The sequence below is a fragment of the Balaenoptera physalus genome (assembly GCF_965194825.1).
Source record: "Balaenoptera physalus genome assembly, chromosome: 1".
NCBI classification, from domain to species: domain Eukaryota; kingdom Metazoa; phylum Chordata; class Mammalia; order Artiodactyla; family Balaenopteridae; genus Balaenoptera; species Balaenoptera physalus.
The window spans coordinates 110,389,773-110,414,382 of NC_138882.1; the positions used below are offsets into that span (position 1 = coordinate 110,389,773).

The window sequence follows — 24,610 nt, forward strand, 5'->3', positions numbered from 1 at the left end:
ATATCTAAGGTAGTACTCTTGGCTTCATGCATGAGGAGATACTAGAATTATGATCCATGCTAGCTAAATTTTCCTTAGATATTCTATAATTCAATAGTGATTTTGTGATTCTAATTAGTGTATAGCACATTCATTTAAGGTCTACAATAGTTTATTAAAAAAAGACAGGGGGGTGAGGGGGAGGACACACACACACAAAAAGACAAAATGGGAATAACGATATTCTTTGAAAAGTTTATAAAGTGTCTAAACAAGATCAGAATCATTTCTATTTTAGGAAAAATGTTGTTTCATTAATTCTTTACTACCTGATGAAGCATTGCACTTCGGTATTTATTTAAACAGATTTCCGTATGAAGAGAAGATATTTGGAGGTATTTAATTGAAAATGTAATCTTTTGCCAGACTTTTAAGGAACTCTATTGTAAGTAGTATTTTGTTGAAGAATCATTACAGCAATCATGAAAGGTCAGAGATTCTTGTACTTTAAAGCCTGCAGCTTTTAGCTATTTACCAGCTGTGTACAATGTAGGCTGTCCCACATTGCTCTGCCAGTGGACTTCAAATCAGGAGGGGGGTTCTTTCCAGGTTGAGAGGGTAATTGAATCACCCAACTCAATGAACCTTGTGCCTTTTTGAGAAAAGGATGTCACTTGTGTTGTATTGTGTTAGGTTTCTGTGATTCAGTGGAGTTTAGGCCAGTACTTCCATTCTTTACTTTCTTACAAACTGGATTACAGCTCTCGTTTCCAAAGGTACACTCAATTCTGTCGTACCTCCTCAGTCAGTTTTTCTCTCCTTCGTTCGTGCAGGCTGTTGTTTGCAATTGTATCTCTCAATCGGAAGTAAACGTTTCAGATTAATCAAACTGTGAATACTAGGTTATAACTTTTGATAGTTTTCTTTTGAAAAAACAGTATGCATAAGGTCAATCTATAAATTTAGTGAAAAATGACTTAAAAATGTTTGTTTCATGATGCTTTATTTCAAACAATAGTTATTTTCTCTTTCAAAATTTTATATTAAGTTGTAAAGCTTTGGTTTTTCCACAGATTTGCATATTTTACAGAATCTGTGTACTTAGATTTTGTGACTTTTATATCTAGATAAATAAATTTAATAATATACATTAGAAAAAATACTGACTAAATGACTCAATGTAAAATAAAAGACTCTTCTTTATCATAGATTCCTATTGAAAGTAACAAGAAGTCAGAGGAGCAACACAATTTAACCAGCAGAATTTATTGATAAATATTCTTGATAACAATATTTTAAATATGTTATCTTGATATATGTGTGTGTGTGCATATGCACACACATGCACAAAGGTTACAAAGCAGAAGTGCAATCAATAGATTTAGTCCATCCTCCTTTTGGGTTTGCTTTTCAATTTCAATGTCTAAGTTGTTTATACCCTTATCAAATAAAATGTTGATCATTTTCAGAATAATTTTTTAAAATCGTAACTCTAATTACGTTACACCCTTGTTCAAAAAGCTTCAGTGGCTCCCCATTGCCTAGAAACTAATGTCCCAATACATAACCTATTATGTAAGCCAATTGGGCTTTCTCCCACTATTATGAAAGAGAAGTAAGCAGATGAAAAAAAAGTATTAGGAAGTCCATAATTTATTACTCAGTAATTTAAAAAATATGAATATTTTGGATACATAAAACAAAATGTAGTGATGAGATTTTAGGTTTTCTTTGGTACACAAGGCTAGTTCCCTCACTTTTATTGCCAGATGATAGTGTGAACACCTCTATCCATCCCAAGAAAACTGACAGAAATTTACCTACCTGCCATAAGATGATGTTCAAGGGAACACAGCTTTTAAAAAGTCTACCAAAAAAAAAAAAAAAAAAAAAAAAAAGTCTATGTGGTGCTCCAAGACGACTAACAAGCCATTATCCTTCGGAGTTAAATCCGCCATTTGGTTTAAATAAGTAGTTCTGAACTTGTCTGTCAGTTTCCCTTACAGTTGAGATGCCAGTTTTTGAGTAATGTGAAAGATGTATTTTTTTTCTAGGACTGATTGTATTCTAAATTTTACAACAAGCTAAATATTATGGGTCTGTGCCATTTGGGGACCTAATCTGAGTGGGTCTTATGGCATAGACTAAGGTACTGTAACTCTAATTGGCCCCTCCCTATCATAATGTAATAATTCTATCCTTTTAAAACTTGATCAGTAGTATTGTTAATGCTTGATTAGCCAATAATATATTGGATTAGCTTTATTCACATTTTTGCCAATTTTCTTCAGTTTTTTTTCCCATGTTGAGATTTCCATGGGAAATCAGTTTACTTTTGCTTAGAATAAATACTTTAAATCTTTATTCAGTAAGGGTATGGTGTTGACCAACTCTTTTTGTTTCTGAAACTGTTTATACATTTCTTAACTCTTGAAAAAGAGTTTGACTATGTATAAAATTCTGGGTTGGCAGTTATTATTTTTTTTTTACCTCTCAGACAATATCATTTTAGTGTCTTTGGTCATGCATTGGTGCTATTGGAAGGTCACCAGCAGCCTAGTTATTGCTCATTTGAGAGTCATAATGTCTTTGGAGGGGAGTTGATTTAAAGATCTTTTTATCTTTAGTGTTCAACAGTTTTACAGTGATTTATCTAAGTCTGGATTTTGTTTTATTTATTTTGCTTGGTTTTCCTTGTGATTCTTGAATCTGTGGATTGATGTCTTTCATCATTTGGGGGAATTTCTCATTGTCTTTCTCCTCACTTTATGGAGCTCTCATTAGATGTATGTTAAACATTCTTACTTTATTCTCAATGACTCAATTTATTTTTTAAACTTTCATCTCTGTTTTTTGGGGGTTATATCTTAGATCATTTTCTTCAATTCTACTTTCAGGCTTACTAATACTTTCTTCACCAGTTTCAAACATGTTGTTAAAATGGACCACTGAGTTTTGAATTACAATTTTATCTTTCATTTCTAGGAGTCCTTTTTTTTACATTAAAAAAAAATCTGGTAGCTTTTTATTTATTTTTCAAGCCTATCTTTAATTTTTTAAAACAGATAAAATTACTTATTTTTGTACTCTGGGAATTCCACTGTCTAAAGTATTTGTGAGCCTGATTATATTGTCTGTGATGTCTACTGGCTCCACTCATAGTGTTTTGTTTCTCTGTATGGTTAATATTTTTTTAATTTTCATTTTTTTATTATTATTTTTTAACTCTGGTTGCTCATTTTCTTTGAGGCTTTATCTGTGGAAGTTCTTTGAGGACAACAATGAAGACATGTTTCTTTAGAAGGAATTTATATTTGCTATGTTCTCAAAGGCCCTGAAAATGAAAGCCTTTTTTACCTGGTTTGACGAATGCCTTTAAGATGGTTCCACTTATTTCTGTGCTTACTGCCTTGTCATTTTCAGTCCCTGGACATGAAAGCTCATGGATGCGTTCACAGTGACTTTTTAAAACATATTTTACCTATAATTTTAACTTTTTAAATTAGAAGAGTCATAGTAGATAACTATTTCTCAATACATGTGGAAAAGTGCTATAAATATTTAAGATCTAGTGGGTAGTCTAGAATGATTGAAACCCACATTTTTATTAGTAAATACTGAAATAGTAGTTGAGAAGACATATGGAAGAAACTGTTGAAAAATAAGACAAAAAGATTTGCCATCAGATATTGATACTCACTATAAAGCTACTCTAGTCAACATAATATAGAGTTGGTATAGGAATGCACATTTCTGGAACTGATGAAAGTCTGTAAATAGAACCAAGTAAGTAAGAGAACATAATATATAATGAAGAGAACATTTTAATTCAGTGGAAAATGATGAGTTCTTTGAAAAGTGGTTCTGATATAATTTTACTTTACTTTTAGAACCCTTCGTCAGGCCATCTAAGATAAATTTTAGGTGGACTAAGTTTTTAAATATAAAAAGAAAAAGATTTAAGGATAATTTTGAAGCTGTGAAATATGTGAGAGAAAATTTTACTACACACATTTTAAAATGTATTTTAAAATAAAATCTAACCAAACTTGAAACAAGTGAACATTTTTTTTTGCTCTGAATGTTTAGGCTAAGTGGTAACTTCTCTGTTAAATCAGAGTTCCTAAAAATTTAAATGAGAAAAAATAACCTGACCCTCTGTATGCATGGGCAAAAGTTATAAACATTAAAGAAAAGGTCATGCAAATGATTAATGACCATATTAGAGATGTCCTACTTCCATGTTAGCCAGAAATATGTAAATCAAAGGGTGGGACACCAGTTTTCTCTCATCATATTTTTTTTTTTTTTTTTTTTTTAGAAATTCACGTTCTTTTATTTATTTATTTATTTATTTATGACTGTGTTGGGTCTTCGTTTCTGTGCGAGGGCTTTCTCCAGTTGTGGCAAGTGGGGACCACTCTTCATCGCGGTGCGCGGGCCTCTCACCATCGTGGCCTCTCTTGTTGTGGAGCACAGGCTCCAGACGCGCAGGCTCAGTAATTGTGGCTCACGGGGCCAGTTGCTCCGTGGCATGTGGGATCTTCCCAGACCAGGGCTCGAACCCGTGTCCCCTGCATTGGCAGGCAGATTCTCAACCACTGCGCCACCAGGGAAGCCCTCTCATCATATTTTTAAAGTTAAAAAGTTAAATAGCCTCCTATGCTATTTAGCAGAAAGGAAGCAAGAAGTCTCATACAGTAGTAATGTACTTGAAAATTTCAGATATATACACTGTTGTACTAGCAATGCTTTGCTATCTGTTCTTCCTAGAGAAATAAAAGTACGACCATTTAATGGCACATGTACAATAGTATTTATTATACCAATCATAGCATTGTTTGAGGTAGCAAAAACTTGAGACAACTATAGTGCCATCCATCATTAGGAAAATTGCTATATCTATTAGGTTATATTTATATTATGGAATGTTATGAGACTATGCATTATTATTATATATGTTGATCTAGAGAGATATCCCTATTAAATGAAAAAAGTAAGTTGCATATTAATGTGAATAGCATAACACTATCTTTAAAAAAAATTCTAATTTATATATAAGCTAAAAGTGGCATAGAAGGAAATAACTTAAACTTTAGATTCCTCAGTTGATTGAGGTTGAGGGCAGGGTAAAGAGGTTATTAACATTTTTCTTATAAATGTCCATATTATTTTACTTCTACAATGAGCATGTTTATTTTTTAAAATATCTATTTATTTTATTTATTTATTTTATTTATTTTTTTGGCTGTGTTGGGTCTTAGTTGCAGCATGCAGGATCTTTTGTTGTGGCGCATGGGCTTCTCTCTAGTTGTGGCATATGGGTTTTCTCTCTGTAGTTGTGGCGCAGGCTCCAGAGCGCATGGACTCTGTAGTTTGTGGCACGTGGGTTCTCACGTTGAGGCGCGTGAGCTCAGTAGTTGTGGCGCATGGGCTTAGTTGCCCCGCAGCATGTGGGATCTTAGTTCCCTGACCAGGGATGGAACCCACGTCCCCTGCATTGGAAGGCAGATTCTTTACCACTGTACCACCAGAGAAGTCCCAGCATGTATTTTTTTAATAAAAACAATAAATTAAAATTCAATAGTAAAATAAAATAAAGCTAAGGGGTTACAGAATAACGTGTGCAGGCCTTACTCTAAGTTTTTATTTTGGTATAAAGGATGAGAGAAAGAGTCAGCCTTTTTTTTTCTAAATAACTAATAGTTCCAAATCTGTTGAATAATACATTTCCCACTATTCTGAAATGCCACATCTATCATATACTTAATTTTATATTTATTCCCCTGATAGTATATTTATTTTCAGAATATCCTAACTCTTCTCAACATGTAAAATTGGTTTTATGAAATGGAAAGAGGCTCTACAAAATAATTATTGAACACTGTGTTTGGACTCTAATAACATATTAATTTAAATTTATTAATGCAAATGTATGCTTATCTTACCTCATTCATTTATCAGTTGGTTTAACATTAAATTTTCTGGAATTCAGCCTTTAATATATAGCCTCTCAGTTTTGAGGCTAGCAAATGGTAGAATGCTAAATTTACTAGTGCTAAAGACAAAAGACTATAATATTATTGTCAAAATGTCCCCTCTTTTCTAATGCATTGTACTGGAAAAGATAGATGGATGTTAAATTGTCTATTGAATCATTAATGCTTATGCAAAGTCTGTCCTGTTTCTGTTTTATAATATATGTCTTTGGGCCTTTAAAAGGCTACATTTTTACTTTAATCACAGCCAACACATGTAACATTAACTACTTTTCTTCGTATTCACTTCAAAAGATTAACATTTAGTTCTGAAAACCTATAACACAAAGCATTATTAGTCAATCCATTACAAAATATAAGCAATATAAAATCTAAAAGTAATATAACTAAATGAGAAAAGATATTCATGTACATATGAAACCAATTTTATATGAAACAGGTAAAGCCACACTGTGGTTGTGTGTATGTTTGGAAACATTTAAACATATGCTATTGTAGATATATTTTAAAAATTAATTATTTTTAAAACAGAACAATGATTTATAGTCTATATACTATATGTAAATTAAACTGGAATTACGGCTTTTTTCTTTAGTATAATCCAGACAAAGAAAAATCTATGTAAACACATGAGATACTACTTAGAATATTTGTCATTATTAATAAGTAAAATTCAGTGTAACAGAATCTAGACAAATGGAATTTTAATCTAACTAACCATCCCATTATATGGAGAAGAAATTTGAAATCCAGCAAGGTTAAATGATTTATCCCAGATCACACAACCACTTGATAATGTAACTGGATTTTCCTGAGTGTGCTTTTTCTTGTGGAGTGTGCTTTTGTTTGCATCACACTACACTATTTATATGAATGAAGTATGTATATTTATAAGTCATTATTAAAATATAAAGAGCTAAATAAGTAACACATTTGATATCATGACAGAGTTTTATAAGTAGTATTAATATATTGAAGAGTGGGCAAAATGTATAACACAGTAGACGTCATCTTAAAGAAATTTGGGTTTCATTTTTAGACAACTACTTTGATAAATTGAAGAATTTTAAGTAAATTATTATAATCAAAACTAATTATAATTTTGAAAGTAGTTTGGATTTAAATTAATGCACTTGGAAAGGAGACTTTTCTGATAAATCTATTTGTACCCACTGTACAGATTGTAACTGACAGCTGGTTTTATGAGCCATATATAATAACACACTATGGTAGACACCAAAACACCCTGTCTGTTAAGAAATCTCTCATTTCTGTCAGTGAAGAGCAAACCTTCATAAAATAGTCTGACTTTATTTTGGTTGAATAGAAGAAAATAGAAGTGTTAAATTATAGTCTAGTTCTAATATCATAAGTAGTAAAATTCTGTCAAGTTATTATCATATATATGATGTTCAACAACGGTCACTGAGTTTGTTGTTTTAAATCTTGTTTGGGGTAAGATGATTTGGAGTGAGATTATTTGAGCTCTTTCTTACCTTCAGGTTTTTTTTTTTTTTATTTAGCTATTATATATATTTGTTATTGAAAATATAAATTTATTTTTAAAACTTGGCCAAAAACTTGATTGACTTGTACTTTTTTGCCCTTTTGAATAACAAAAGATTTTTAAAGACCAAAGAAACAACAACAAAACCTCCACAGTTTTTCTCTTTGTAGCCAAATATTAGTAACCAGTATATTTAAATTATATCCGAGATGACACAATTCTCAATTATTTGCTGAGTAGGCAGCGCATGTGATATAGCTTTGTTTTTAGTGTAAAGCCTTTCAGAAGACAGAGACATATGAAGTGCAACAATACATCCAGATACTAAATTTCTAGTTCAAATTTTTAGACACCAAATGCCCTTTTAGTATAGAATGTGTGTATATATTTGTTTAAGTATGAAGAATCATATTTAAGCCATATTTCTGGTTACTTTTAAAAAGATGTAGTTTAGTTGGGTTGTAAGGAAAAATAATCTCAATAAAAAATAAAATTTATAATATAAAATTAGAGAAAAATCTTTTAGCATTTTTATGTAGTTTATAAATAGGGGATTCTATCAATGTTAATTTTACTTCACCTTCAATAATTTCTCAAATTAAAATATTTCTATTTGCTTTCAAGTTATGTAATATTTATAAATGATACTTGTAGATTTCTACTTTCACATTTTTTTTCTTAACTTTAATGATCATTCTAACATTATGATCATGACTCTAACATATGTGTTTCTATATTTGCATTGCAGTTTAGATGTAGAAAGGCATCCTATCTCCTTGAAGAAATTATATCATGAATTATGGTAAATTACTATATGCAAACTCTAGCATACACTAAATGAAATAATCTTACCTTCTACTGTTTCTTTCTGTGCTTCTTAATATCTCTCTAAGAATGAAAAAAATTATACCTTTGTAAATTTCTTACAAAATCTATTGCACATTTTATTATTTTCTCTGGATAAAGTGGGCTTTTTAGTTTTCACAACAGATATTCACATTATTTACTTTAAAATGATCATTCAAAACTGTGAAGTACTTTACACTTTTTGAATGCTAATCAATTGAGTTTCTAATATTCTACTGCTTGCTTAGAGGAAAAGATTAAAGATTAGACATGGTTTCTGAAATTTTAAAAAATTAATAAAAGACACATCAGAAAAATATACAACTATCATAAATTTATATTAACAAATACAGTGGTTGAAAAGGTGTAGTGCAAAGAAAGGACATACCTGCATTATGCTTCCAGTTGGAAAATGGTGAAAAATTGATAAAGCTTTTTAAAGGAAATGTTATTTGAACAATGATATATGAAAAGGATACATATTGGTTTAGATGATAATTGTATTCCATTTAACCAGAACAATCTAGAGCAAAAATACTGATTCTTCATGTATATCTGGTGCTTACCAAAAGACCTCTCACAGAGTAGATGCTCGTAAATACTTGATGATTAGTGAATTGAGTACATGTACACATACACACTAAGTTGTCTTAACTAACTTGGGTAATATTATATGTTCTCAGGTCAATTTAATAGAGAAAGGTGGATAGGGTGCAAAAAATTGGAGAAGTAGAAGTGACATTTTTACATTTCTATAATGTATATAAATTATTATGCCTCTACTTACATGCCTCCATGCCATTTCTTTTTTATGACTTAGTAGATTGATGACAGTTTTTCTTTCTGTACTTTTTGCTCTTTTTTGCTGTCTTCTACTTCCTAACATGAGTTATCTTTAATAAGTGTTAAAATCTTAAACTCTTAGAATTAACATGTTAAGAAAACCTTTTTAGGGAGAAAAAGCCTAGGGGAAGGGGTGGGGACTTAAATTCATTAAATCTGCCCTATGCTCCATAATGTACTAGGCATCTTATCTGTGTCAAGTATTTAAACAATATTTAACATAAATATGACTAATTAAGAAGGAATTTTGATCTGTATTTCTTAGGTGATGAAACTGAGGCTGAGAGATACTACATTTTCCTCCAATCATATGGTATAAGCATGATTCAAATCCAGTAGCATATGGCTCAGAAGCCCGTGTGTGTGTGTGTGTGTGTGTGTGTGTGTGTGTGTGTGTGTGCGTGCACGCACTTGAATGTGTGTTTTCTAGTTCAGCATCTCAAGGTCAGATAAAAACTGTATTTTCTACAAGAATGATTTTTTTTAATTTCCTTACGCATTAAGTGAGACTAAAATAAATTCATAGTTCTAAAGTCTACGCATGTAAAAATTTTGTAAAATTTAATGTATGTGGTATGAAGGGAGGATTTTCAGAATAAAAGCATCCAAATCTATTCTTCCATCTCCATTTGTCTCTACAAGAATGTGAGTACTGTGAGGGCAGGAATTTTTGTGTATTCTGTTCGTGATATATCCCTACCTCTCCTTTGCCAAATATGTGAAGATACATAGATTGTTTATTGAGGGATGGTGAGTGCCAGAGAGATGTCCTTTTGCCTATACTTTTGTATGTGCTACTAGAGATATTTTCTATTTAACTAATGTACATCATGACACTCACCATTATATAGCTCAATCCAGAAATACAAGTAATGTTAATTCACCCTTCTCACACATGCAAACTTATTGAAGTTTAGCCCAAGTATTTTTTAAATGCAACAGATTGGAGTTTATCTTGGAAGGGTGCTTCCATCTGTGAAAACACTCATTGGAAGAAGGAAGAACACTTTAAAATAAATCCACCAGCTGTATTGATAATGCTGTAGTGACATGAAGGCCTGAATATGATAGAACTATTTGTTAAAATAGTTATACCATATGAGAGAATAGCTGGCTTGTGAGTTTTTTGTGTTTCTTGATAATGACTTTAAAAATCATTAAATTGTAGAGGGATGACACTAATGAAGTTTCAAGCTATAACTTTAAAATGAAAAACAAAGAATAAAAGTTGAAGTTATCTTAAAATTAACTCACGTAAATGGCACAAGTTGTACCTTAGAATATGCTTTAAAAGTCCCAATGAGTAATAGAAAATTCAGCACCGACAAGACACTGGGTAAGTTAATGGACTGGATAACAGTCAACGCCTGTTCTTTTGTGTTGAGATAAAAACAGCAAACATATCAAACATCATTTTTGTCTTTTAGATTTTTGTTTAAAGAAGGGTAAAAGTCATCATCCTTTATATATAAAATAAATCTGTGCACAAAAGATCAGATATTTATTTTCTATCCCTCCTAACATAGCCCTGTACATTTTTTCTTTCACACAGTAGAAGACTAAAATACTTGTGACTGATTGAATAACATGAAGAAACCAGTTGAAATGGTTGTGTATTTTCTAGAAGGAGACTGCTGGGTTGTCTTTAAAGTACCCTTCTAAATTTAAATTTTATAGCCTTTACTTTTAGAAAGGTTTAAGAGCTCACAGAATAGGAGTCAAAACTCTTGTTTAGAAGGAGGGCTCAAGAAATCTTCCCACTTACTATGAGAGAAATAATTGATATTGATCTTGACGTTCTTGATGGGAAGAGTTGAGGAAGTGTTCCCTTTCTAATAGGTTTCTGAATGTCTTTGACTCTGAGTACCCAGATCTCTACACATGGAGTTATCTACCGTTTCTTCAAAATTATTTGTAAGAGGTCGATTGCAAAGGTGACTTCTGAATAGTTGCTTTATGTTGGCTTAGCCCATTTTCAAAACCATGTTTCTATATTCTGTGATATATGCCAATGCTTTCCGTTTTTTAGGTTTAAATTGTTTCTTCTTCAAATTCCCTGTATTTCCACTCCCTTTCTGAGAATTTCCACATCATCTGTACAGTAGTCTTCCTAGTTAGTCCCGTAGTACTGTCACCCTTCTATTAAAAAACTTCAATTAAATACCAAACCCTTAAGTTGACAGAGAAGATTCTCCATAATTTGGTCCAAACACATTTTCCAGATATATCTCCTAATCATTATTTCCTAAGTGAATGAATGAACTACTCTAGCCAAACTGCCAAGTCATTATGCCAAGACATATTTTGAACTTTTTTGATTATTTACTCATTTCAAGCTACAATGACTGTATGGCATTCCCTCTCATCTCTTAGGTCTGTCACCTCCAGAGTCATTTTGAATACCACCAATTTTAAAACTGATTCTAAACCTTAGCCTGAAATGACTTCTTACTCCGATAGCAAATCATTTTGATATCAGGGAACGTAAATTTGGCTTTAAAAAAAATTGTCATGGTGATGTTTTAATTTAAGAAACATTCAGTAATTCTTATTAATTTAAAAAATTTTATAACCTCCTATAATTTTATTTTGATGTAAGGGTTACACTTGGAGTTATGAGAGTGCTGAAGAATTACTAGACAGCTTTATTGTCAATGATAGGCTGTGATAGATCAGGCCCTAGTAAGTTTGACAGCAGTAGCATATCGTGAGCCATAAGTGTAATTTTAAATGTTTTATTTGTTGCATTTAAAAAAATATGTATCTCTTTCTCTTTTTCTGTCATTCTTTTATGTGCAGTCTTGAAACTAATTTGGGGCTCATAAAACAATCAGTATTCTTGTGGAAAGATCCTTAGGTGTTTAAGTAGATTATATTCTTTCTGCATTTTTTTTTCCTCAAATATCCTTAAAAGTTATCTGCAATTGACATTTTTTTGCTATGATACTCTTTTTATATTATAAAAACTTCTAATTATGCAATAGGATTTTTTAGTCAGTGAGTCCGTAAATATTTGTTAATCAATCATGTCAGATGTTCCTGATGTGTCAAGTAAGATGAGGAAAGAATACTGACAATGACTTTGAGATTTTCTCAGCAGTAATTAACTGCTTGCTTAATTGCGGGTGCTGAGTTAGTGGATCAATGGGTTTAAGTAGGAACTAAAGAAGTTTGCTTAGGAATAGACCAATTAATTTTAAGTTCATAACTGTTCATTATAAACAGTTTGTTTAATGTTTACCACTATTAGGCAAAATTATCCAAAACCAGACCAATGACCAATGAGATAAGTCTGTATTTGTTTACCATTATCATACTAAAGCATTTTGTAAGTAAATGCAAGGTGACACCTAAGTATTATTTAACTTTTAGGAAAAAGAACTATTAATTTGTAACATTAATTAAAATTTAGACTGCAAATTTACATCTTTACTTTTAGATTTGTGTACAGTAGAGATGCAAATTATTTCCATTCAATAGAAAATATAACTCCAAAAGTTATGTTTTATTGCCTATTAGGATATTGTCCAGTTTTGCATCTAATTTAGCAGTCTTATTCAAATATTTCTTTATTAAAAAATTTTATTTTCTACAAGAATGATTTTTTTATTGCCTTACACATTGCCTATATAATTCCCAGTCCTGTAAATGTACTTTTTAAAATAACAGCTTTATTGAGATATAATTCATATCCCATACAATTTGCCAATGTAAAGTGCACAGTTCAGTGATGGTGAATAAATTTGCAGAGTTACAATCGTTACCACAATCAAATTGAGCATATTTTTATCATCCCAAAATGAAACTGTATACCCATTAGCAGCTGTTTTCCATTTCTTTTCAGACCCCCAGTCATAGGCAATTATCAATCTGCTTTGTCTCTTTAGTTTTGCCTATTCTACATATTTTCTATAAATGGAATCATATAATATGTAGTGTTTTGTGAATGGCTTCTTTCACTTAGCATAATATTTTCAAGGTTCAGCCATGTCGTAGCATTTATCATTACTTCATTACTTTTTATTGCCAAATAACGTCGATTATATGGATATACTTTTTTTTTAGCCTTTCATCAGTTGATGGCCAGTTGAGTTGTTTTCATTTTAGCCATTAGGAATAGTACTGCTATGGACATTAGTGTACAAAGTTTTGCATAGATATATGTTGTGAATTTTCTTGGGTGTACACCGAAGAGTGAAATTGCTGAATCTCATGGTAACTTTACTTTTAAAACTTATGAGGAACTGCCAAACTATTTTTTAAAGCAGCTACATCATTTTACAATCCCATCAGTAGCTTATGAGAGTTTCAATTTCTTCACATCCTTGCCAACACTTTTCATTGTATGTCTTTTCAACTATAGCCCACTAAGCAGGTGAAAAGTGATATTACATTGTCATTTTGACTAGCATTTCTCTGATAGATGATGTTGAGCGTCATTTCTTATGCTTGTTGGCCATTTGTATGTTTTGGAGAAATGTTTATACTAATACTTTGCTCGTTTTAATTGGCTGTTTGTTTGTTATTAGTGAGTTGTAGATATTCTTCACATATTCAAGATGCCAATTTCTTATTATGTATGGTTTTCTCCTGTTCTGATTTTCTTTTAACTTTTCTGATGGCATCCTTTTAATTTTGATGGAATCCAGTTTATCTATATTTTTGCTGTTGCTTGTGCATTGTTGTCATATCTAAAAACCATTGCCTAATCCAAGGTCATGAAGATTTAATCCTATGTTGTCTTCTAAGAGTTTTATATATTTAGCTCTAAAATTTATATCTATCATCCATTTTTAGTTAATTTTTATGTACGGTGTAAGGTAGAGATTCAACTTAATTCTTTTGCATGTGGAATTTGGTTATTACAGTATCACTTGTTGAAGAGAATGTTCTTTACCTATTGAATTGTCTTGGAACCCTTTTAAAAATCAGGTGAACATATTGGGTTGCCCAAAAAGTCACTCGGGTTCCAAGTGTACTGAAGAAACATTTACATGTGTCAGATGTGACTGTTGGTTTCTAAGAAGACAAATACTCCATTGAGCAATACTCCATTGTATACTATATCTTCTTTATCCATTCATCCGTCAATGGACATCTGGGTTGCCTCCACATCCCGGCTTTTGTAAATAATGCTTCTATGAACATGGGGTGCATGTAACCCTTCGAATTAATGTTTTCGTTTTCTTCATATATATGCCCAGGAGTGGAACGGCTGAACCACATGGTAGTTCTATTTTTGGTTTTTTGAGGAACCTCCATACTGTTTTCCACAGTGGCTACACCAATTAACTTTCCCACCAACAGGGCACAATGATTTCCTTTTCCCAGACAGAGGTTTGAGGGCCTGAAATAAGGTGGTAAACACAGAAATGGAGTGGAGAGACAGATCTGAGAATAAGAGAAATATTGTTAACCACCATGAATGCTGTTAAAACCATGCATTTAGATCTATTTTAAAATGTTTTACTCAGTTATGGAATGCCAGTTTGATTCTTTCTTAACAGATTACAATATTCTAATTATATTTTTATTGTTTCATCTATTTTGTGTGTCTTTTTAGACTGAATTTTTATTAAAATTAATTTAAAGTTTTCATCTGCTAACTTTACTTTCTGGATCACCTGTGGGTCTGCTTCATTTATTTATTTGTTTTTCTGATTATCAGGGATTTAATTCTGTCTTTTCTTATGCCTAGAAATTTTTTATTTAGTGCTGGACATCTTATATAAGATGATTGGTGTTAAAACTTAAATAAAGACCTGGTAAAGTGCTAGGAATGTAGTAAAGAGTCAATAAATAGTAAAGATGATTGTTGTTGTTTATTATCATCAGTATTTTATATAGGAATTTGTATTTATGATTGAAGTTAGTGATGGAAGCAATGTATGTGTTTTCGAAGACCTTCAAAAGTACTTTAAACAAAAGCCAAAAGAAAAATAAATGCATTTGTTTCATATTGTTAAATATATTCTACCTTCTCTTTTTTAAAAAGTATTTTTAGAGCATTTTTATATTTATTTAAAAATTGTGAAGATGGTACAGAGAATTTCCATACAAATTTTCACCTACTATTAACATTTAACACTGTATAGCACATTATTACAATTAATGAAACATTATTAATATATTATTATTAGCTAAGTTTATAGTTTCTTCAGATTTCCTTTGTTTTCACCTCATGCCCTTTTTCTGATCCAGGATCCTGTCCAAAATAACAGATTACATTTAGTTGTCACATCTCCTTAGGGACCTCTTGACTGTTACAGTTTCTCAAAATTTTCCTTATTTTTGACAGAATACTTGACAGCTTTGAAGAATACTGGTCAGGCCCAATATTTTAATTTGCATTAGAGGAAAACATGCTTCTGAAATATTCAACTTATTATTTATTATTTAGTAAATGATGATGTAGTCGTATTACTTATGAACAAGTCGGGTTCCAAAAAAATTTTTTTTTTTAACATCTTTATTGGAGTATAATTGCTTTACAACGTTGTGTTAGTTTCTGCTGTATAACAAAGTGAATCAGCTATATGCATAGGTATATCCCCATATCCCGTCCCTCTTGCGTCTCCCTCCCACCCTCCTTATCCCACCCCTCTAGGTGGTCACAAAGCACCGAACTGATGTCCCTGTGCTATGCAGCTGCTTCCCACTAGCTATCTATTTACATTTGGTAGTGTATATATGTCAATGTTACTCTCTCACTTCGTCACAGCTTACCCTTCCCCCTCCCCGTGTCCTCAAGTCCATTCTCTATGTCTGTGTCTTTATTTCTGTCCTGCCCCGAGGTTCCTCAGAACAATTTTTTTTCTTTTTAGATTCCATATGTATGTGTTCGCATACAGTATTTGTTTTTCTCTTTCTGACTTCACTCTGTATGACAGACTCTATGTCCATCCACCTCACTACAAATAACTCAATTTCGTTTCTTTTTCTGGCTGAGTAATTAATATTCCATTGTATACATGTGCCACATCTTCTTTATCCATTCATCTGTCGATGGACACTTACGTTGCTTCCATGTCCTGGCTATTGTAAATAGTGCTGCAATGAACATTGTGGTACATGACTCATGGTTTTCTCAGGGTATATACCCAGTAGTGGGATTGCTGGGTCATATGGCAGTTCTCTTTTTAGTCCAAAAATTCTTTTTTTAAAAAAAATTTATTTATTTATTTATTTATGGCTGCGTTGGGTCTTCATTGCTGCCCACAGGCTTTCTCTAGTTGTGGTGAGTGGAGGCTACTCTTTGTTGCGGTGCGTGGGTTTCTCATTGTGGTACTCTCTTCTCTTGTTGCAGAGCACGGGCTCTAGGCACATGGACTTCAGTTGTTGTGGCTCGCAGGCTTTAGAGCGCAGGCTCAATAGTTGTGGTGCACGGGCTTAGTTGCTCCATGGAATGTGGGATCTTCCCGGACCAGGGATTGAACCCGTGTCCCCTGCATTGGCAGGCGGATTCTTAACCACTGTGCCACCAGGGAAGTCCCCAAAAATTCTTAATGAAATGTAAAGGATTCTAAGCTAATCTATAATAGTCAAATGTGTGGAAGGGAGCGATTAGGGATGAACTTGTTAAGGTTTAGGCCTATATAATGAGTTTTGTCTGCATATTTGGTTAATAGGATATTACTGAAGGAGGATACTCAACACAGAGTGTCACAGTACATAGTATCCATGGACAGGCCAGATGAAATGAAGGGAAATAGAGCCCTGGTTGCTTTTAATTTAGTTAAATGGAGGATAACCTGGATAACCTGAGCATAATCTTTTTTTTTTTTTCTTAAGGTTTAGATTTTAAGCTTGTTCAAGCAATCTACCTAACTAATCTTTGTTAAAACTGAAAAGATATTTATAGCAGGGTAGAGTTAGATGCCTTGTGAAAGAAAAATAGTTACAGAACATTCATATTTTAAATTTTGACTACCAAAATTAATTATTCATTTATTAATATGATGTATATTGAATACTCCTATATATTACTTTGCTAATAATTGCTTTATAGCTCCTGATGGTAAACAGTATTATAACCTCTGCATCTTATACATATCTTGATTTTCAATCCAGTAATCTAATAGAAAAAAAATAGGTCATAATTTGAATGTTTAAAAGGTACATTGTTACATAAGAAAATTTTATTTTATTTTATTTTTGCAGAACTATTATGGAGCTGCTAAGATGATTTTTTCTGATAACCCACTTGGTCTGACCTGTGGAATGGTATGTCCAACTTCTGATCTTTGTGTAGGTGGATGCAATTTATATGCCACTGAAGAGGGACCAATTAATATTGGTGGATTGCAACAGTTTGCTACTGAGGTATGTAAGATGTATACATTGTTCCCCTCCCTGCAAAGCACAAAAATCTTAAAATATCTTTAATTCTTGATGCTTTGTTGATATCCAATATTTTTAGTGTGATATACAGGTAAAGTGTAAGTGTTTTGTGCCATAAACAGTATTTTTATTCAACAGCTTGGCTTCAAAAATGGAACTTTCTAAAACCATGTCAAATTAGTTGTAATCCCAGAAGGTTATTAAAATACTTTCACTGAAAATTATATAAAGTGGAGGATCTGAAAATGGGATATATTCATTAACTTCACATTGGAGTGTGGCTAGGAGCCCCCACTATGAAAAGACTATCTTGCTTAACTGATTCTTTTTCCTGAAACTGTCTTTAATCTTTACAGCTTGAAATAATGCATCAGTATTCTTCTGTAATATTTTTTGAGTAATAGAGGTTGTAGAATTATCAAACACCCTGAAACTGAATAATATTCTTTAACATTAGCTTTTGTGAATTTATGGATTAAAAGCAGGTGTGTTATTTGGATGCAAATTTATAATGAAGTAATATGAAAACATTTTGTCCCTATTTATCCTGTAAGTTTGCGCCATGTCTTTCTTTTATGAATCCTTTTTAAATGACTTTGATTCTCTGGGACATCTTATTCTCTCTGGGGTCTCCTTTTTGGAGTCAACTACCAGGTCAATTCCCATGTATCATTTAAATGACCAGCTTATATGGAGGTTCCAGTAAAATTTTGTAATCCTTGGTGTCCAGTTGGCTAGAATACCAAATTAAATGCCTGTCAACACTAGATTTTTAGTTAATGACTTCCCTGTCTGATTTTGTCAACTTAAACGCAATATTTTCTTTCTTTTTAGGACCCTTCCCATAGTATCCCTCAAGCTTAAATCTCACTTTGCTTTTAGTAATAAATCAGGGTTATTCCCTTCCTGCTTTCTGACAGGTTAATTCTAAGGAAGGGCTCCTGGGAATGAGAAAACAGAAACAATTTGAGGTTGTGAGTTGTTGCAATAAATTCTTGGATTTAATTTCTTTTCCTACCAAATTTAAAATTGCATTAGGCTTACCTGACCAGTGCAAGGTATGATCTTTACAACCTGAGAAAATCCTTAGTTGATGGAGAAGATTCACTTGAATTCTTCCACATTTTTCTTTGGGGACTCATTGCCTCTTCATTAAAACAGGGCAAGCTTGCAAGGATGTAGTAAGTAAAAGGTCACGCAATATGTATACGAACTAAGACTGCATTTCAAAACAAGATGAGTTAAAATATTGTTAGTTTGTCAGTGACCTGACAACAGAGAGGGAGAAGGCGAAAGGGGGAGAGCGATAAGGAAAGGGAAGGGGTGGGGGGGGAGAGAGAGAGAGAGAGAGAGAGCGGGAGAGAGGAAACAGAGAGAGGGAGAGAAAGGGAAACACCATTCCTCTGAGAACTCTCACTTGGTTTTAGTGAGGTTACTACCCACTGCTTTCCAAAGCACTCTATTTATTTAAGACATAGCATAGATTAGAATGGCATTAAGTGCATTTTAAGTGACTCATGGAATTTAGATAGGAATGTATCTTCTTATTACGTTCCATTTTTACTTTGTATTACCGTGGCTTCAAATGTATCTATCAAATCATAAATAAAAATATCCCAGTGGAACTATATAGAAAAGCTTTCCATTCTTTTTTTTTTTTTTTTTTTTTTTTAAGTTGACTACTTAGGGCAAGTTATTTTAGAGAGTTCTGTCAAAGGGTTGTTTACTTAAATATACCCAGCTATCAAAGTTGTGAAGGTAAGCAGAAACAGACTCACAGATACAGAAAACAAACTTGTGGTTACCAAAGGGGAGAGGGAATGGGGTGGACAAACTAGGGGTATGGAATTAACAGATACAAACTACTATGTATAAAATAGATAAGCAGCAAGGATATACTATATAGCACAGGGAATTATACTCATTATCTTGTAATAACCTAAAATGGAGTATAATCTGCAAAATACTGAATCACTATGCTGTACACCTGAAACTAACACTAAATCAACTATACTTCAACTAAAAAAATAAGCAAAATACAATGAACTAATTGGCTTCCAGTGAAAAGAAAAAGTATAAATATTTTAAATAATATTAAAATAAAAATATTAAATTATTAATTTATAAATAACAGTATACAAAATACTATTATTCTTTCAAACTACTAAACTATTGACATGAATACTTAAGTCAAAGTGGGACATGATGCAGATAATTTCATGTTTTGGTTGTTTGATAAAACAATGATTGATTTTTGACCTTTAAAGAAATATAAATCTATTTTTCAGCCAAATTAAGCAAAGGTTAGGAAAGCAAAGTAAAATAGTATGATATTTTTCAAAATTGTTTTTCCTATAACTTATAAGTGATTTTTAAAATATCAACTCTGTAGTCTGCCATTATCATTTAAATCCATACCTTACACCTTTCCATTTGAACATGGGCATATGATTTGGAGGTACTGTGGTAGAAAAGGAATAAATCACACAAAGGATAGCGTGAGGAGAATCAGGAGACCAGCTACTCAGTTACTTTCTTTTTGCCCTGTATTGTCAATCCTTTGCTGTCCTCACATCTGCGGTGACCTTGCTTCATACACTTTTGTGTGCCTGTGGGACAAACAGGCTACAGGGTGATTCCAAATCTCTCGTGGAGGCAGTTTTTCCTAGTTCAGTTAGGTATAATAATAGTGCTTCAATAAAACAATTTTGGAAATAATAGTTTGCTGTGGATTTTCATATCAATTTCATCAGGGTCTTAAAAATTTCTCTACACAAATGTAACACTTGAAAATTTTATTTTAAAATGTGTTTGATCATTTAGTTAAATTTTAAAGAAATCATATATTTATCACATTTAATAAACCAACTACACTCTCATTACCTCTCAAATTTAACTAATGAATTGTTGCAAAAGGATAATGAAATGAGAATGCATTTTTCTACTCATTTCTAAAGTTTGAAAAACAACTATAAGTAGATAATTAGCCGCATGTCAAATCACTTCCCTTCTACTGATGTTAAAGAGTTTTAGAGACAATTTAGAAAAATTAAAATTGAAAGTCCAAGGTTCTAAAGTTTGACTCTAAATCTTAAAGTGAATGAGGTTCAGAGGATTAGTACTTAAGATTGCTGCCTCAATTATGAATTTTTAGGAATACATTAGATTATGAAATTGGTATCTAAAAACAGTATCTGTTTTTCCCAGTAAATGTTTTATGAGATTATCTTAATACCCATTAAATATACTGTTTTGTGTGGCATATACTTCTTGACACTGTACTTTTAGTTTACTTTTCATATTTTCAGTTAAGAATGGAACTGACAAACGGAATTCCAGACTAAATCAGATGACTCACTGAAAACAGAATTACTCTTTAGGTTTTTCTCTAATTGTATCTCTCAGCAGGTTTTTTATATCACCTCTCATTTGTAATACCCAGTTCTTAGCCCACCATCATATACTATTTATATACCATCATATACTATTTATATACCATCATATACTATTTGTATTTATTTCTATGTTTTTTTGAGTAGGCACAGTTGAAATCAAATTGACCAGTGCTTATAATATAATAAAAAAATACACTGATATGATTCAAACAGCCAGGTATTATGAGGCTACATTAAGTAACCTAGTAAAATTACTTAAATGACATCAATATTTGTATTTTGTTAAATGCTGCAATAAATACTTAAAAGAATTGTGAATGAAGAAGGAACATGATTACTTGAGTTAGTGATTATTTTAATAGGGCAAATATTATTTCTACCATATCTTCATCTTGAACATGGAGTCACTGAAAGCCTTAAACTTTTGCCTTCTACAGGTATATCAGAGGAGAATATAGACACACATACACTAATAAATAATAGAGTATTGCATGTCCTCTCTCAAATAATGTTTTTTTGTGATGCATCCCATCTATCAAATAGATAAGTAGAGATGAATAAAAAATTTAGGTGCAGTCCTCATATTAAAATCAATTATTAAGAAAAAGTGCATAAACTGAAATGTGAGATTGGATATACTCTGTGTGTTATGTCGATTGCTTTATAAATCAGTTAATAAAACAAATGACCGAGATACTTTGGAGAGTGAATGAGAACACTATTAATAATTAATTCAGGGCAACAGAAACAAACCAGGACTATACCAGGAAAACTGGCTTGTATGAACACCCAGTGTATTAAGCTTCCACTAGGTAAGGATTCAGTTAATCAAACAAACATTGATTGAACATCGATTAGAATTAAGTATTGTTGTAGGCTGCTTCTACATACTACATGTTCTGAGAAACATTGTAGTTTCTCAGGAAATAATACAAACCAACAACGAAATTTCATAACAGACTTAATAAGGCATATGCATTTACATTAGCATCCCTGGACTAATAATCCAATCTTCATTAATTTTTTGTTGTTGTTGTTAAATTGTTTATTTGAGATTTTTCTTGTTTCTTGAGGTAGGCTTGTATAGCTATAAACTTCCCTCTTAGACTGCTTTTGCTGCATCCCATAGGTTTTGGATTGTCGTGTTTTCATTGTCATTTGTCTCTAGGTATTTTTTGATTTCCTCTTTGATTTCTTCAGTGATCTCTTGGTTATTTAGTAATGTTTAGCCTCCATGTGTTTGTGTTTTTTACGTTTTTTTCCCCAGTAATTGATTTCTAATCTCATAGCGTTGTGGTCAGAAAAGATGCTTGATATGATTTCAATTTTCTTAAATTTACTGAGGCTTGATTTGTGACCCAAGATATGATCTATCCTGGAGAATGTTCCATGAGCACTTGAGAAGACAGTGTTATCTGCTGTTTTTGGATGGAATGTCCTATAAATATCAATTAAATCTACGTGGTCTATCGTGTCATTTAAAGCTTCTGTTTCCTTATTTATTTTCATTTTGGATGATCTGTCCATTGGTGTAAGTGGGGTGTTAATGTCCCCCACTATTATTGTGTTACTGTCGATTTCCTCTTTTATATCTGTTAGCAGTTGCCTTATGTATTGAGGTGCTCCTATGTTGGGTGCATATATATTTATAATTGTTATATCTTCTTCTTGGATTGATCCCTTGATCATTATGTAGTGTCCTTCCTTGTCTCTTGTAGCATTCTTTATTTTAAAGTCTATTTTATCTGATATGAGTTTTGCTACTCCAGCTTTCTTTTGATTTCCATTTGCATGGAATATCTTTTTCCATCCCCTCACTTTCAGTCTGTATGTGTCCCTAGGTCGGAAATGGGTCTCTTGTAGACAGCACATATATGGGTCTTGTTTTTGTGTCCATTCAGCAAGCCTGTGCCTTTTGGTTGGAGCATTTAATCCATTCACATTTTAGGTAATTATCAATATGTATGTTCCTATGACCATTTTCTTAATTGTTTTGGGTTTGTTTTTGTAGGTCCTTTTCTTCTCTTGTATTTCCCACTTAGAGAAGTTCCTTTAGCATTTGTTGTAGAGCTGGTTTGGTGGTGCTGAATTCTCTTAGCTTTTGCTTGTCTGTAAAGCTTTTGATGTCTCCATTGAATCTGAATGAGATCCTTGCTGGGTAGAGTAATCTTGATTGTAGGTTCTTCCCTTTCATCACTTTAAGTATATCATGCCACTCCCTTCTGGCTTGTAGAGTTTCTGCTGAGAAATCAGCTGTTAACCTTATGGGAGTTCCCTTGTATGTTATTTGTCATTTTTCCCTTGCTGCTTTCAATAATTTTTCTTTGTCTTTAATTTTTGCCAATTTGATTACTATGTATCTCGGCGTGTTTCTCCTTGGGTTTATCCTGTATGGGACTCTGTACTTCCTGGACTTGGGTGGCTCTTTCCTTTCCCATGTTAGGGAAGTTTTCGACTATAACCTCTTCAAATATTTTCTCTGGTCCTTTCTCTCTCTCTTCTCCTTCTGGGACCCGTATAATGCGAATGTTGTTAGGTTTAATGTTGTCCCAGAGGTCTCTTAGGCTGTCTTCATTGCTTTTCATTCTTTTTTCTTTATTCTGTTCTGCAGCAGTGAATTCCACCACTCTGTCTTTCACGTCACTTATCTGTTCTTCTGCCTCAGTTATTCTATTGATTCCTTCTAGTGTAGTTTTCATTTCAGTTATTGTATTGTTCATTTCTGTTTGTTTGTTCTTTAATTCTTCTAGGTCTTTGTTAAACATTTCTTGCATCTTCTTGATCTTTGCCTCCATTCTTTTTCTGAGGTCCTGGCTCATCTTCACTATCATTATTCTGAATTCTTTTTCTGGAACGTTGCCTATCTCCACTTCATTTAGTTGTTTTTCTGTGGTTTTATCTTGTTCCTTCATCTGGTACTTAGCCCTCTGCCTTTTCATCTTTTCTGTCTTTCTGTGAATATGGTTTTTGTTCCACAGGCTGCAGGATTGTAGTTCTTCTTGCGTCTGCTGTCTCCCCTCTCTAATCTTCATTAATTTTTGATATTTGGTTTTGGAGGTGGTTAGACCTTAGTACAAAGGATAGGATCAGGTAGGGGGAAAATGTAGCATCATAATACTCCATACTTGCATAGCACGTCAATCCTTTTTTATAATATCTCACTTAAAAAAAAAATCTCACTTTAAAATGTTGAAAAACAACCATTAAGACATGTAAACTAGCCAATGTTTTTCCCATTTTGGGCATGAGGAAACCAAGGATCAAAATGGTTAGAAAATCATAGTTTGTTAAGCAAACTCCTTTAGCCCTGGACAATGTTAGGTACTTTACTTAGAACTTGACTGATACTCAAAATAACCCTCTAGGTAAATGTTATCACCCTCATTTTTTTGTATGAGTAACAAGAGGCTTACACAAGTTCACATGTAATAAAGGGCAGATCCAGAGTACAAAGCATCTAATTCCCATTATTTCACAAACTGTCACTTGTCCCGCCTAATGTTATAAGTCATTGATACAAAGTCAATGTAAACTTGGGTTTTCTGGTTGCAAGCTCACAGTGTTACACCTTGTTGACTCAGCCACAAATACCTCAGTCACTGTACCTTACAACTCACAAAATAAGGTCGCTGTACCTCATTTTCTGTTAGATATGAAGCAACTATATTAAAATAGGTTGTGTAAGACCAACACATATGGCT

General features: G+C 32.5%; 1 protein-coding gene across 5 annotated transcripts in view; it reads left to right on the forward strand.

The window, feature by feature from the left end:
* Nucleotides 1-24,610, forward strand: part of DPYD (dihydropyrimidine dehydrogenase) — an 807,615-nt gene that overhangs the window by 199,044 nt on the left and 583,961 nt on the right. For all 5 annotated transcript variants that reach the window (XM_082476697.1, XM_082476698.1, XM_082476699.1 and 2 more), the window contains exon 5: nucleotides 17,335-17,496. In XM_082476697.1, the coding sequence (XP_082332823.1) occupies nucleotides 17,335-17,496 (162 nt within the window). The remainder of the gene's footprint in view (nucleotides 1-17,334; nucleotides 17,497-24,610) is intronic.